This window comes from Phodopus roborovskii, unplaced genomic scaffold, assembly GCF_943737965.1.
Source record: "Phodopus roborovskii unplaced genomic scaffold, PHOROB, whole genome shotgun sequence".
Lineage (NCBI taxonomy): Eukaryota > Metazoa > Chordata > Mammalia > Rodentia > Cricetidae > Phodopus > Phodopus roborovskii.
The window spans coordinates 576339-588940 of NW_026125640.1; the positions used below are offsets into that span (position 1 = coordinate 576339).

At 38.7% G+C, this 12602-nt stretch overlaps 1 protein-coding gene across 1 annotated transcript in view; it reads left to right on the forward strand.

Annotated features, from left to right (window-relative positions):
• LOC127217101 (cytochrome b-245 heavy chain) overlaps positions 1 to 7701 on the forward strand; it is a 33686-nt gene extending 25985 nt beyond the window's left edge. The window contains exons 10-13 of the mRNA XM_051177929.1: positions 2 to 164; positions 1488 to 1634; positions 3951 to 4075; positions 5237 to 7701. Of these exons, the coding sequence (XP_051033886.1) occupies positions 2 to 164; positions 1488 to 1634; positions 3951 to 4075; positions 5237 to 5363 (562 nt within the window). The 3' untranslated portion in view covers positions 5364 to 7701. The remainder of the gene's footprint in view (position 1; positions 165 to 1487; positions 1635 to 3950; positions 4076 to 5236) is intronic.
• Positions 7702 to 12602: the final 4901 nt, after the last annotated feature.

A 12602-nucleotide genomic window follows, 5' to 3' on the forward strand; every position in this document is an offset into this window, starting at 1 on the left:
GGATAGCAGTTGATGGGCCCTTTGGCACAGCCAGTGAAGATGTGTTCAGCTATGAAGTGGTGATGCTAGTGGGAGCAGGGATCGGAGTCACGCCTTTCGCCTCCATTCTCAAGTCTGTCTGGTACAAATATTGCAATAATGCCACAAATCTGAGGCTCAAAAAAGTAAGTTCCTCTTATTTTCTGGAGGGCCTGGATTCGATCCCATGCTGAAAAGCAAGGCTTTCGGAGATCAGGGCAAGTGAGAGAAAGATATGAATGATTGCAGAGAGGCCAGACAGGCAGGCTTCTCCTCTATGTCGGTTAATGTGCTTGTCTACAAACAGACCAGTCAGCAAAAGTAATATGCTGTGTTTGTGTAGCAATATTCCAAATTGAGCAATTTGAGAAAACGTCTTTTCTAGCATCCCACATTATATAATGATAATAGTTTATATCATGACATTGACTCTATGTTCATCTCTTCAATACTGCTTTTTAGCAGGATAGGGTGGGCACCATGAAACATTTTACTTATCTATGGATGTCTTTTGGGGATGAATTCCCAGGGGATTGTTACACATCAATTACTTGATGTGCCTTGTCATGGTAAACCTGAAATTATTCTAGTAACTGATAAGATAGTTTCTGATAGGGACACTGAACTTTGTTCACATTTCATTCTTCCATTTTACTTTTTTTTTTTTTAATGTAACAAAGGTATGAGCAAAACTAATTTCCCCCTAGGATCTTAGGAGGGTCTGGCAGTCCCAGGAGGGAAGACTTCCTATAGTAGCCACTGTGTTGATTCCTTTGGCCATCCTCAGAGCAGATATGTAGGAAGCCAGGGATTCTGGGAGAGAAACAGCAGCTAGAAGAGGGACTAGAGAGCCACAAGATGGGGGTTAGCTATGTACTAGCTAAACCATCAATTTATTGACTTACTTTTAGGTATTTGTTTTTATTAATGTGTGTGTGCTTGTCTATGTGTGCGTACATGCATGTGCGCATTTGTGCCAGATATGTGGAGGTGCGGCTAGAGGCTAAAAAAGTGCAGATGCCCTTGAGCAGGAGTAACAGGCCATTGTGAGCCACTTGACATGGGTGCTGGGAACAGAACTTTCATCCCCTGGAAGAACAGAGAGCACTCCGACGCACTGGACCACCTACCTCTCCAACAGCTCCCCCAAATGTTTTATTTGCTGATCTGCTTTCCTGAAGGTCAGAGGTTTATGTAAATGTATGTAAATGAGCCTTTACAGCATCCAGAGTGTGATAATGCACACCTGCAATCCCAGCACTTGAGAGGCAGAAATAGGAGAATACCAAGTTTGGAATCAACCTAGGCTATCTTAAAGACCATGTCTTGAAACAATGACATATATCATCTGAACCTGTTTCTAGACCTTCTGGGCGTCATGAAAATGTTTAGAACATTAGAAACCTATCCTTTGAAGCTGAAAAAGACTACCCCTTATATAATCTGATTTGTGGCCCCTTCTTCTTCAGATCTATTTCTATTGGCTGTGCAGAGACACACATGCCTTCGAGTGGTTTGCAGATCTGCTGCAGCTGCTGGAGACCCAGATGCAGGAAAGGAACAATGCCGACTTCCTCAGCTACAACATCTACCTTACCGGCTGGGATGAGTCTCAGGTGAGGGCAAGAATCCAGTTCTTAGGACCTTCTTAGCATGTCCAGAGGGGGCTGCCTTCCTTTTACATATCGGTATGTTTTATGCACTGCATTCCCCCCCCACCACCACCCAGAAAGGCAGCTAATGGATTCAAGTGACCTAGCTTGCTCACACTCACTCAGTATCACCATCAGATCATTGACTCAATTCTAAATTAAGGGGCTTGTATTGATATTAGAACACTGTTCCCACCAAGGAGCAGGAATCTCAAAACAGATGGACAAAACTCACTAAATGGTGATGAGGAGAAAAGTTTATTCCTCTCTCTTGTACATTAATTTATATGTTATACATGTATTATGATATAGTGAATACATTTATATGCAGTCAGCTCTCCATATACTTGAAGTTCTGCTCTGTATATTCTATCAACCTAATCAAAATATTTGGGAGAAAAGTAACCATACCATACTGAACATATACAGTCTTTTTCTTGTATTTCCCCCCTAAACAATACAGTATTACAACTAGTTATAGGATTTACATTGACTTATGAGTCACAAGTAATCTAGATATGATTTAAAGTATGTAAGAGACTTGAGCATTTATGGATTTTGGGTCCTACAACTAATCCTTTGCAGAATCTGAATTCTGGTCCAGGCATTTTGTTATTGTTGTTGTTGTTTTGCTTGTTTGCATTTTTTGTTTGTTTGTTTTGCCTTTTGTTTTAGTTTGTTTTGTTTTTTGAGACAAGGCTTTTCTGTGTAACAATCCTGGTTCCTGGAACTAGCTCTGTAGACCACGTTGGTCTCGAACTCACAGAGATCTGCCTGCCTCTGCCTCATGAGTGCAGGGACTAAAGGTGTGAACACAACCTTCCAGTCCCCAGGCATTGTTTTTAGTCTAATTTTATTTGTCAAATTTATTACCTAATTAGAGTAAAAAACCTAGAATAGAGTAGGTTATTTGCATAAAGGCATCTGGCAAGTAAATGGCAGCCTGCATTCAGCAATTCCCTGCCACTTGTGGTTATTAATAATAAATAAATCAACATGTACATATAAGAAAACTCTTAATATATTATATAATGCAAATCAATATATGTGATGAAAAATACTTGGAGAACTATACAGGAAGCAGAAAGCAAGCACCATGGGTGCACTTATTTCTTTCTGCTCTTGACTATGGATATGACTAGTTGTTTCTAGTTCCTTCCACTTTGCCTTCTCCACAATGATGGTCTGTTATCTGGAATTGTGAGCCAAATAAACTTTTTCCTGCCTAAGTAGATTTTATCCTACTTTGTGACAGTGACAAGAAAGGAAACTAGGACAGGTTCCCAGTAGTATGAATTTGCTTTTCTTCGAGGGCAATAGTGTCCTTGAAGGCAAAAGCAGAACTTTTTAGTCAACCAAGGAGGAAATAGTTAACTTTAGTATTATTTGGTTTAGCCTTGCAGCCAGCTAAACCTTGTTCCATGTGACCTTGAGGTCAGGATGTGCCTAAGAAAGGAAGGAATAACAGCTAACTGTATTTACTGTCATCAGTTCACCTTTTAACTTTGATAACTTGGAACAGTTTCCCTGGGTTCCATAGCCATTCAAATACCCAGCTGTTGGTTCATCTTGAACTCCACCATGAGTCACAAGCAGCTGCAGGTGTAGATCACTTACGGAAAGGCCCGGGCTGATTTCTTTTTGATCCAACAATGGAAGGCTAGCACTTGAAAATGAATTACAAGCAGCTGGGAGATTTCCTGTCAATACCATTTGAAATTCATCTCCTTTTAAATTTTCTCCTCCCTGCCTACACTAACAAGGCCAGCAGTGAAGGTCTGTAGTCGCCTGCCCCTAGGGACAGGGCTTTTGTAATGTATGAGGGCCACATTTCATTTGGGGAGGGACAGTCATTCTCATCTTTGTGTTCTATTTCCTTTTCTCTTATACCGCCAGTTTAGGTTGGCCTTACTTGGATTGTAAAAGAGGATTTTTCTCTTTAATGCAGGGGGAATCTTGCTTCAAGTGATGTCTCCCTTACACCTGAACTTCTACAAAGCTTTTTACAAGGGCCCCTTCTGTAAAGGGAGTTATTGACCATTGACTATTCCATTGTCTCATAAAGAACTCACCTGACTTATTGCTATCTATATGTCTAGCATAGTATCTGGATAGCAGATGGGTATAGGGGATCCTTTCATTCCCTTTCTTCCTGAATAGCACCCCTCAGCATCATAACCTGTGTGTGTGTGTGTATGAGTAGTAAGAGTTCGATTTGATTTGTGAAATATGTGTTATACCATGCTTCTTTTTTTTCTGAATGTATAACTTTTGTTACAGGCCAATCATTTTGCTGTACACCATGATGAGGAGAAAGATGTGATCACTGGCTTAAAACAAAAGACTCTGTATGGAAGGCCCAACTGGGATAATGAGTTCAAGGCAATTGCAAGTCAACACCCTAAGTAAGGAGTCCTCCACTAAAGTGTTCTCGAAGTTGTGGTCTGTCTAAAGCAGCAGCCCCTGAGCAGTGACTTGTACTTTATAGTCTAAAAGTTAGCATTAACATTTCCATAATATGGAGTTCTGCTCCAACAGATGCCTCGTATTACCCACTTTAAGGAAGAATCTTTAAATCTTAGCAAAATTATATGCAGAGTAATTTTCTCAACACCCTAATCCAAGCTGCTCCATAGCATTTCTTTATTTTAGTTGCCCAAATTTCACTAGTGTATATGTTTAAGTAGTGATTACAGCTTATGCTTATTATTAAGAATTTTATGCCTTCACTTTCAGTTCTAGAGTCTGAGTCAAATCCTAAATTGAGAGATGACACACATTTCTTTGGGTTGTTACTACACTTTTATCCATCATGAAACCTTGAGGAAATTCCCCTGTCTCCCAGAACACACAGAAAACACGAGCTTCCCTTAAATATCTCTTTTTGAATAGATGTGGCACACACTTTGACTTGCTGTTGCAACATAATGTAATTTACAAATGTGTTGGGCTGCATGCATAGCTATTCTGAGATTCATGTGGTTCATTAGCCCCATGTTAGATACATCTGCTTTATTTGAACTATGCCTTCTACACTTTGATGGACACATACTTACCTGGCTATGTTTTTATGTACATACTCTGATTTATTATGTGTGGTGGGGCCCAGGTACCTGGATTATTAAAAACATGATGATTTTGTAAATGGCACGGGGCCACATTTTACAAAGCAAGGATTTAAACTGTAAGACTTCAAAGGATGAAGCTGCTAGAGTTGGGGTATCCAATGAGGGTTTGTTATTAATTTTAAAATACTAGAAAGATTGGGTGGGCTAGAGTCCTAAAGGAAAGTACACTGTAGCTTCACATATTAGCCATGATATCCTTGTGGTAGAAATTTCCAAAAACTGTGCTTGGATTTCATTTTCTGGGGCTTTAAACCATTTTTGAGTTTTTCAGCTATCCCTACAATCAGAGGTAAGCCCAATCCTTGTGAGTAATATGAACATATTTTGTTGGTTGTCAAAAATAGGACTAGAAGGGGCTCTACTTAATAGAAAATTTACCCACCTACTTTGTTGTCTAGCTAATGCCAAAGCCTGAAACTTTCTTTTCTTTCTCAAAAGCACCAGAATAGGAGTTTTTCTCTGTGGCCCTGAAGCTTTGGCTGAAACCCTCAGCAAACAGAGCATCTCCAACTCTGAGTCTGGCCCTCGTGGAGTACATTTCATTTTCAACAAGGAAAACTTCTAATTCAGCTCTCTCATGAAGAAATAAGTGTATGCTGCCAAATGCCCCAATATTGCTGGTTGACTGTATGAGTTCCATGCTCTGAAGAAAGAAGGAGGAAGGAAACTATAATGACATAGGCCCCCCCCTCAAAAGAATTCCAAAGAATGTTTGTTAGTGATAGGTTACATTTGCATGGAGTTTCATGGCTTTCACAGCACTCTTACAAACATTGTCATGATACTTTAGTTCATATTTCCCTACGCATGCCACAAGAGGGGAAGGCAAGCATTGTCTTGGACTCATTTTAGGATAAACAGTAAGAGCTCAAGTAATTTCATCACTTTCCCTCAGATTCAGAAGCTGAAACGAGATCTATGTCACTAATGCCAGGTCATCTCAAGAATCCGATTTTATACTTTCCCCAAACAGGAGAGTTAATCAAAAAGTAGCTCATCATTCTTCATTTTTGTTTCATCTTTAACATTAGCATTATGCAAAAGGAGAGGGTTTTTTTTGAGGAGATAATGATGGCAACAGTATTGACATGGAAGTATATTCCAGTTTACCAGCACAACAGCCTAACTGGGTTAGAGATTATTCCTACAAAGGAACAGTAGACTGGAGTTAAGGTAGCACTCTACATTTAGCATGGTGCTTGGTAGAGTGGGTGTTCAAGGTCAGTTTATTGAAGGAATGAACATTTAGAGCTATATGACTTCAGAGTGAGATTAAAATTACCCTTCTGTTACTTTTACAGACCAGAGGATCCTGATTCCCCTGGCAGGTAGAGAGCAGGATATGGACCAGTAGGATAGACTGGCCTAGTGTATTCAATCCATTGTTATTTTCAGGCAAGAGGGATGAATTCAGAGACCTAAGCTGCTATGATGATGCTGGCTATAAGTCCATAAGATGGGAAAGAAAAACACACTGTTTACTGCCAGAAATGGTCTGCTCAAGTCCACCCTTGTGAATTTTGAACTGAATTCTAGCAAATGTATATGATAATACATATCCTACTCAGAATCCATTTATTGTTTTTTTTTTTTTTTTTGCTTAGATACCCACACAAATAGATCTACGTGTACAGATAACTTGTTTTTACTACATCATTTTCATCACCACCACTACCAACATTGCCATCTTCCTGAAATAAAAAGTCCTCAAAACTGTAATCCCCAAATAGTGAAATCACACCCAATATTTTATGGGTAGTTAGAAGTGCAAGACAGAGTCTAAATCACTGCTATAGTAGTCACAGTTCATTAAAACGTCTACTTCCGTTTCTGGGAACTAAAAACAACTATGATTGCCCCTTCCACCAGGGATGCAAAGGTTTTTAACTATTCGGCTTTGGAAATGAGGAAGAAAGAGTAGAGGGAAGGACAGATGCCTTGTTGCAGAGAAAGGAAATGTGGGGACAATGGAGAGAAAATAAAGTATAGCATTCAAAAGGGAAATGGCAGCAGGCAGGGGGTCTCACAGTGCTCATGTTTCAGCCTCCATTTCTGTTTTGTATGTATTGCATGTGATTGAAGGAGGCATGCAGACTCATCTTCTGACTTCAGATGGTGTTGAATCTTTTCAATTATGCTCATAAATCATGATGTTATGTGGACATTTTGAAGCGACTAAATGAAGCGAGAATTCAGATGCCACTTATGTTTCTTCTATACCCTTGTTCTGCCACCATCCTTAGAGCACTGAAGGTTGGTTCTGGCAAATAAGGCTTTCCTAGATGTGCACATGACACCATAAGAAATGTTCCCCTGGAGAAAGGTCCAGCCGCTTCATGTTGCACCCCAGACATGAGTCCACTCATTCAACATGCATTTGTTTTGTGTAATTAACACCAGTAAGATAGTGTATGCAATAGTTTTAGTTATTTGTAGCAAATTTTGAGCTAGAGGGAGACCTCAGTTACATGGAAATTGAACATATGTATCTAACAAAGTGGAATTAAATAGTCTCTGTCTGTTTGTTGCTCCAAGAATGTTTCTCCAGTTTTCTATAGTTACCAACATAGTTCCCAAAATAGAGATGTGGAACGTGTTTCTTGTTTGAGAACTTCCTTCTTTTTCCTCCCAAGCCCCCAGCCCCTGGCTCCCAGCTGCCAGCATAGCTTTCAGCATTTACTTCTTAGAATTTAATAGCAGGTATTGAGATATATATTTAGCAACAAATAATCAAATGAGAAAATAATGCTACACATGCTTTTCTTAGTTTTTCTTGCTTTTGCAATATTGTGTTTATGGGATTTGAATACATGCAGCCATTGGATGTTAATGGTTTGAATGAGAAGATGATCTGGGCATGATTTTAGAAATAGCTATTAAAGCTTGCTTAGATGTTGAAATCAGTAACTTCCCCTGTGTCTGTGTTATTGAACTTGTTATTAAAGATTGAATCAGCTAGCAGACATCCCATCTCTTTGCAAGTGTAGTTGTTCTGATGAGTCCATCAGTTACAGCCCTCACTGGAACTGTGAATGTGTTTGGTGATGTTATCCTGAGTAGAAAGTACATCACCTAAGGCAGATGGTACTAATACAAATATCTAACATTTGTTGAGTACCTACTACTATGCCAAGCATTTTCCATATATCTCAGGTACCCCCTCAGCAACATCACAATGTAGACATTTTGATCTTAATCTTGTTGATAAGAAAACCATCCAAGGAAATATAATTAATAAGCAAGGATCCTACAATTGATGGATAAGTATATCAGCGATATAGCCACATTTTGTAGCAATAGGGTTCATTTTCCTTCCACCAGCAAATTAAACAAGGTTCCTGGAACCAAAATACATGCTGAGAATGGTTGGGTCATGGTGGCAGTGAAGAGCAAGTATCTTGGCATGTCAATGAAAATAATTAAATCCATGTGGATTTTCACTTTTAAATTAAAATGAAAAAGGAAGCTTGAGGGAGAAAAGTGAGCACAGACATGATGTAATTTTATGTAAATATATATAAAAATATATTTTTAAAAAGAAGTGAAAAGCTGGGTATTCTGATGCACACATGTAATTCCAACATTCAGAAGACTGAGTCAGTGTTATGAACTCAAGGCCAGTTTGGTCTATATATCCAGATCCCATTTTAACCCCTCCCCTGCAAGCAAGAGTTACTTTTCTTGAAGAAAGAAAAGTTTATATATATATATATGTGTGTGTGTGTGTGTGTGTGTGTGTGTGTGTGTGTGTGTTACATTTTCATGAAAAGAAATGAAATTAGAAAATTACAGGATTTCTCGACTTTAAGTGTTGTTCTACAGAACAAAAAAAATGCTGACAGTGGCTGGCCAATCTGACCAGTTTGTGGAAAAATGATCAAGCAGTTAAGCATGACTTGAGATTGCTGTGTTGTGTGCTGTGTTGTTGAGCGAGGACTTGATAGTCTACACACACTGAATGGCCCAGCTCAGAATTACTGAAAATAGATCATCAGTAACAAAGAAAATATAGGGCACACCTTAATCCCAGCATCAGGAGGCAGGCAGAGGCAGGCAGATCATGTGAGTTCCAGGCCAGATTGGTCTACAGAGTGAGTTCCCTGGCTCCAAAGCAATACAGAGAAACCCTGTCTTGAAAATCCAAAACAGAAAGAAACAAAGCAAAGCAAAGCAAAACAAAGAAAACATAAGATTTCAAATTGTACAAAAAAGAGAACTCAGTCCCCAAGTGACTATTCTGTGGCTGAAGGGAAGTCCTAGGAAATGCAGTGAATAACATGAAGCCACTGTGAGTTCATTTGGGGGATTTTACACTGAGAACTAACAACAAACATTTGTGCTGGTCTAATTTTTGGAAAAAGCCTCAAACATTATATTCTGAAACTTGATCCTTCAGAGAAGATTGCACAGAGTTAGTAAACCTGATTTATATTAAAACATCAAGTTCAAAACATCTCCACAAATCCTACAGTCACATTAGAATATTAAATAATCAGTTTCTTTCCATTCTGTTAGATCACTTGATTGCTATGTATCACTTCCTCCTTTTAGTTAGGCAATTCCCACTTGAGTAACAATATAATTGCTAGCCAAAAAAGCTAAACTTTACTCTTCAGAATCAGATGGGAACAAGCCAAGTTACAAGAATAAATCACAAATTTTTCCCAAAGAGTGTAGATCAGATTTCAGTTTGTGCTTGTGTTGGTTGATAAGTAAAAAATATTAACTAAAGCCCTCTTACTGTTTATGGACTGTGTCTCTGTTGGGTCAAAACCACCATGGTACTCTATTGACATTGAAGTTAATACCTACCTGGTGTGTAAAGGTCAGCAGAGCTAGCTGATCCTCCTGCTTTTCAATGGCAAGCTCTGCATCAGCCACAGCTGAAACATCACACTCAGTCATCTGTGCTGTCTGCTACCTGCTGCGTTCATTACTAGGTGCTCCGTTCTGCTGGAGTACCTGTGGATTCTCTGAGATCAAATGAAACAGCAAGCTTTACCAGGAACAAGTTACACATGAAGCCAGCTATAAAATCTTTTAGAAGATGAGTATGTTTTTCCTTTATAAAACATAATCAACAAACTTTATTTTCTAATTATGACTATGATATATCAAAAGCTAGGAGATGGGAGTAAAAGAAAAAATGAAACAAATAGATGGAATCCTCATTAACTAGAGAGAAAATGGAATACATATACATCATTTTATCAGCTTTTAAAGAAGCAAATAATGCTTCGATCAATTGCAATTTATCCCCATATTTCCATTTCTCTCTGTATTCACATGATCTGTTTGCAATGTGCCTTCGTGTCTCTTTCCATCAATAGAAATATTCCTATTAAGTAGTATATTTAAGACATTTAATCTGTAGACCTATACCTTCCCATCAATAGAAATATCCCCCTTAAAGTACTGTACTTAGTACACTGGATCTATTTATATCTGTAATGATTATAACACACAACTCAGGTCAAAGTAAAAAAAATACATAAAAATGTAGTGTTTGTTGATTTTCTAATTTTACAACTAATAGTCAAATCACAGAAGACCTAACTATGGTGAAGATAGAATACAGAGTTATTACCTGTGATATTACATAACTGATGGCATAATAGAGGAGGTGGGTTATTGGTAAAAGCTGAATGAGAAAAAAAGGTAGTGAGAGCTGAAGAAATAGTTCAGTGGTTAAGATGTTTATTGTTCTAGCAGAGGACCTGGTTTCAGTTCCCCGCAAAATATCAGATAGCTCACAACAACCTGTAACTCCAATTCCAGGGAGTTTGATGCCCTCTGACCTTTGAGCACCTGGCATATCAGTGGTGCACATAAACTCATGCAGGCATATACATACACACATTATAAAATCTCTTTATAAAGGACATGGATGTGGGGCTGAAAAGGTGGCTCGGTGATTAACAGCACTGACTGTTCTTCATAGGACCTGGGTTTGATTCCCAGCACCCACGTGGGTCACAATTGCCTGTAACTCCAGTTCTGGGAGATCTTATGCCCTCTTCTAGCCTTTGAGGGTACGAGGCATGCATGTGGTATATAGACACACATGCAGGCAAAGACATAAAATACAATTGTAAAATAAAATGATGATATATAGTGTCTGTGTATATAGAGAAAGCCATGAAAAGTAATCCTGGTTTCCTTTATTAATTTCTATTTTAGTCCAGATCTACTTGTGCCACAGCAGTTAACTAACCACACTCTGGCAGATGGTCCTGCCCATTAAGTGTAGATGGGTAGGAGAAATAGGACTTGATGGATTAACAAAAAAAAGGGGGGGGATGTTGGGTAGTTAGGGAAGTGGGATAGATACAGAAGGAATAGGGGGGAGAGGAGTGGATATGTTCAAACACATTATATGAAATTCTCAAAGAATAACAGTACTTTTTAAAAAAATCTCAGTGACTTTAAGCAACAGAAGTCACTTTTATGACCATATTACGTGACCATTGCATATTGACTGGGAATAAGGGAACTTGTTGAAGCCCTTATGAACCCAGGCTCCCATCCTCATGCTATTATCAATAGCTAATAACTTTATATATTTCATCTAATTTACTTTTTATAAAAGCTACTATCTCTGCTGTTGCAGCATTGAGATACTAATCTCCACTATCACACACCTAAGGCATACTAAGATTGAAATCCAGACTGTGTTTTCACACAAAATTACCTTATATATAGCATCACAGAAAAATGACAAAGCATTAAAGTGAATGAACTGAAATGCTTGCATTTGTGGGGAAGGTGGATAAGAGAAATGGCTAATTTAGAGCTAGACTTTTACTTAGTAAAGACATATAAAAGAAAATTAGGTCATGATGTTAAATAGTTTAAAAACTGAGTGAGAGTAACACACCTCTAATTTAGTAAATCAAATTGACAAAACTCTTAAAGTGCCATTTATAAGTACAGTGCAATGTGTACAGCTTCCAGGTCAAGAGTCACTCTGGATCCTGGTGAGGGAGGAGACTAGAAGCACTCCAGCTCTGCAGAAGCTGGGTAGAGATGAGCCTCCTGCAGCTCACATCATTGAAAGAACAGACCCTTGACAACTAACGAAGCCAAGAAGGAGAAGAGCTTTTGCTTGTTGCGCCATTGATAATTGAGGGGTCTTTATCGTCAGAATAACCCAGCTCAGGACTGACTGGTACAGTTGGCTTTAAGCGATAGGTTTTCTCATCCAGCATAGTTTTAGAGATAAGAAGGTCCATCATGGAACTCATTGGGATAAACTCAAGCTCTCAGCATGGCAAAATGCCTGTGTGAAAGCCTAACATCCTTTCATTTTCCTGCTTTTTAAAGGTTCATCACCTTCCAATTCTATGAGCAACCTCAATTTTCTTTGTAAGACAACATATTTTCAGTGTTAAGAACTTTTTTGTTTGTTTTGTTTTTGTCTATCTTTTCAAGTTCATTGGTCAGGCAGTTCCAAGGGATACAGACCATTGTGACAGAGAAGGAATGATGGTAAGGCTCAACTGTCCACATGTCAGTAAGCATAGATTTATGAATACCCCTCTCCTTTGCTCTCTCAGCCCCTACAATGATGGCTACCTTGCTGTCCCTCAAACATACTGGTTGATTCCATTCCTATTTCTTATCATTTATGGTGTCTCTGCCTGAACTATTTTTTTTTTCACACATTTGCATGGTTTTCTCCCTCTCATCTCCTTCAGGTTGCAGCTGAAATAGATTTTTTTTTTTTATTTATGAGACAGGTCTGCTTTGACCAGTTCATTTAAAATAGTAACCCTGCCTCCTCCTTCAATCACACTCTGGCTTC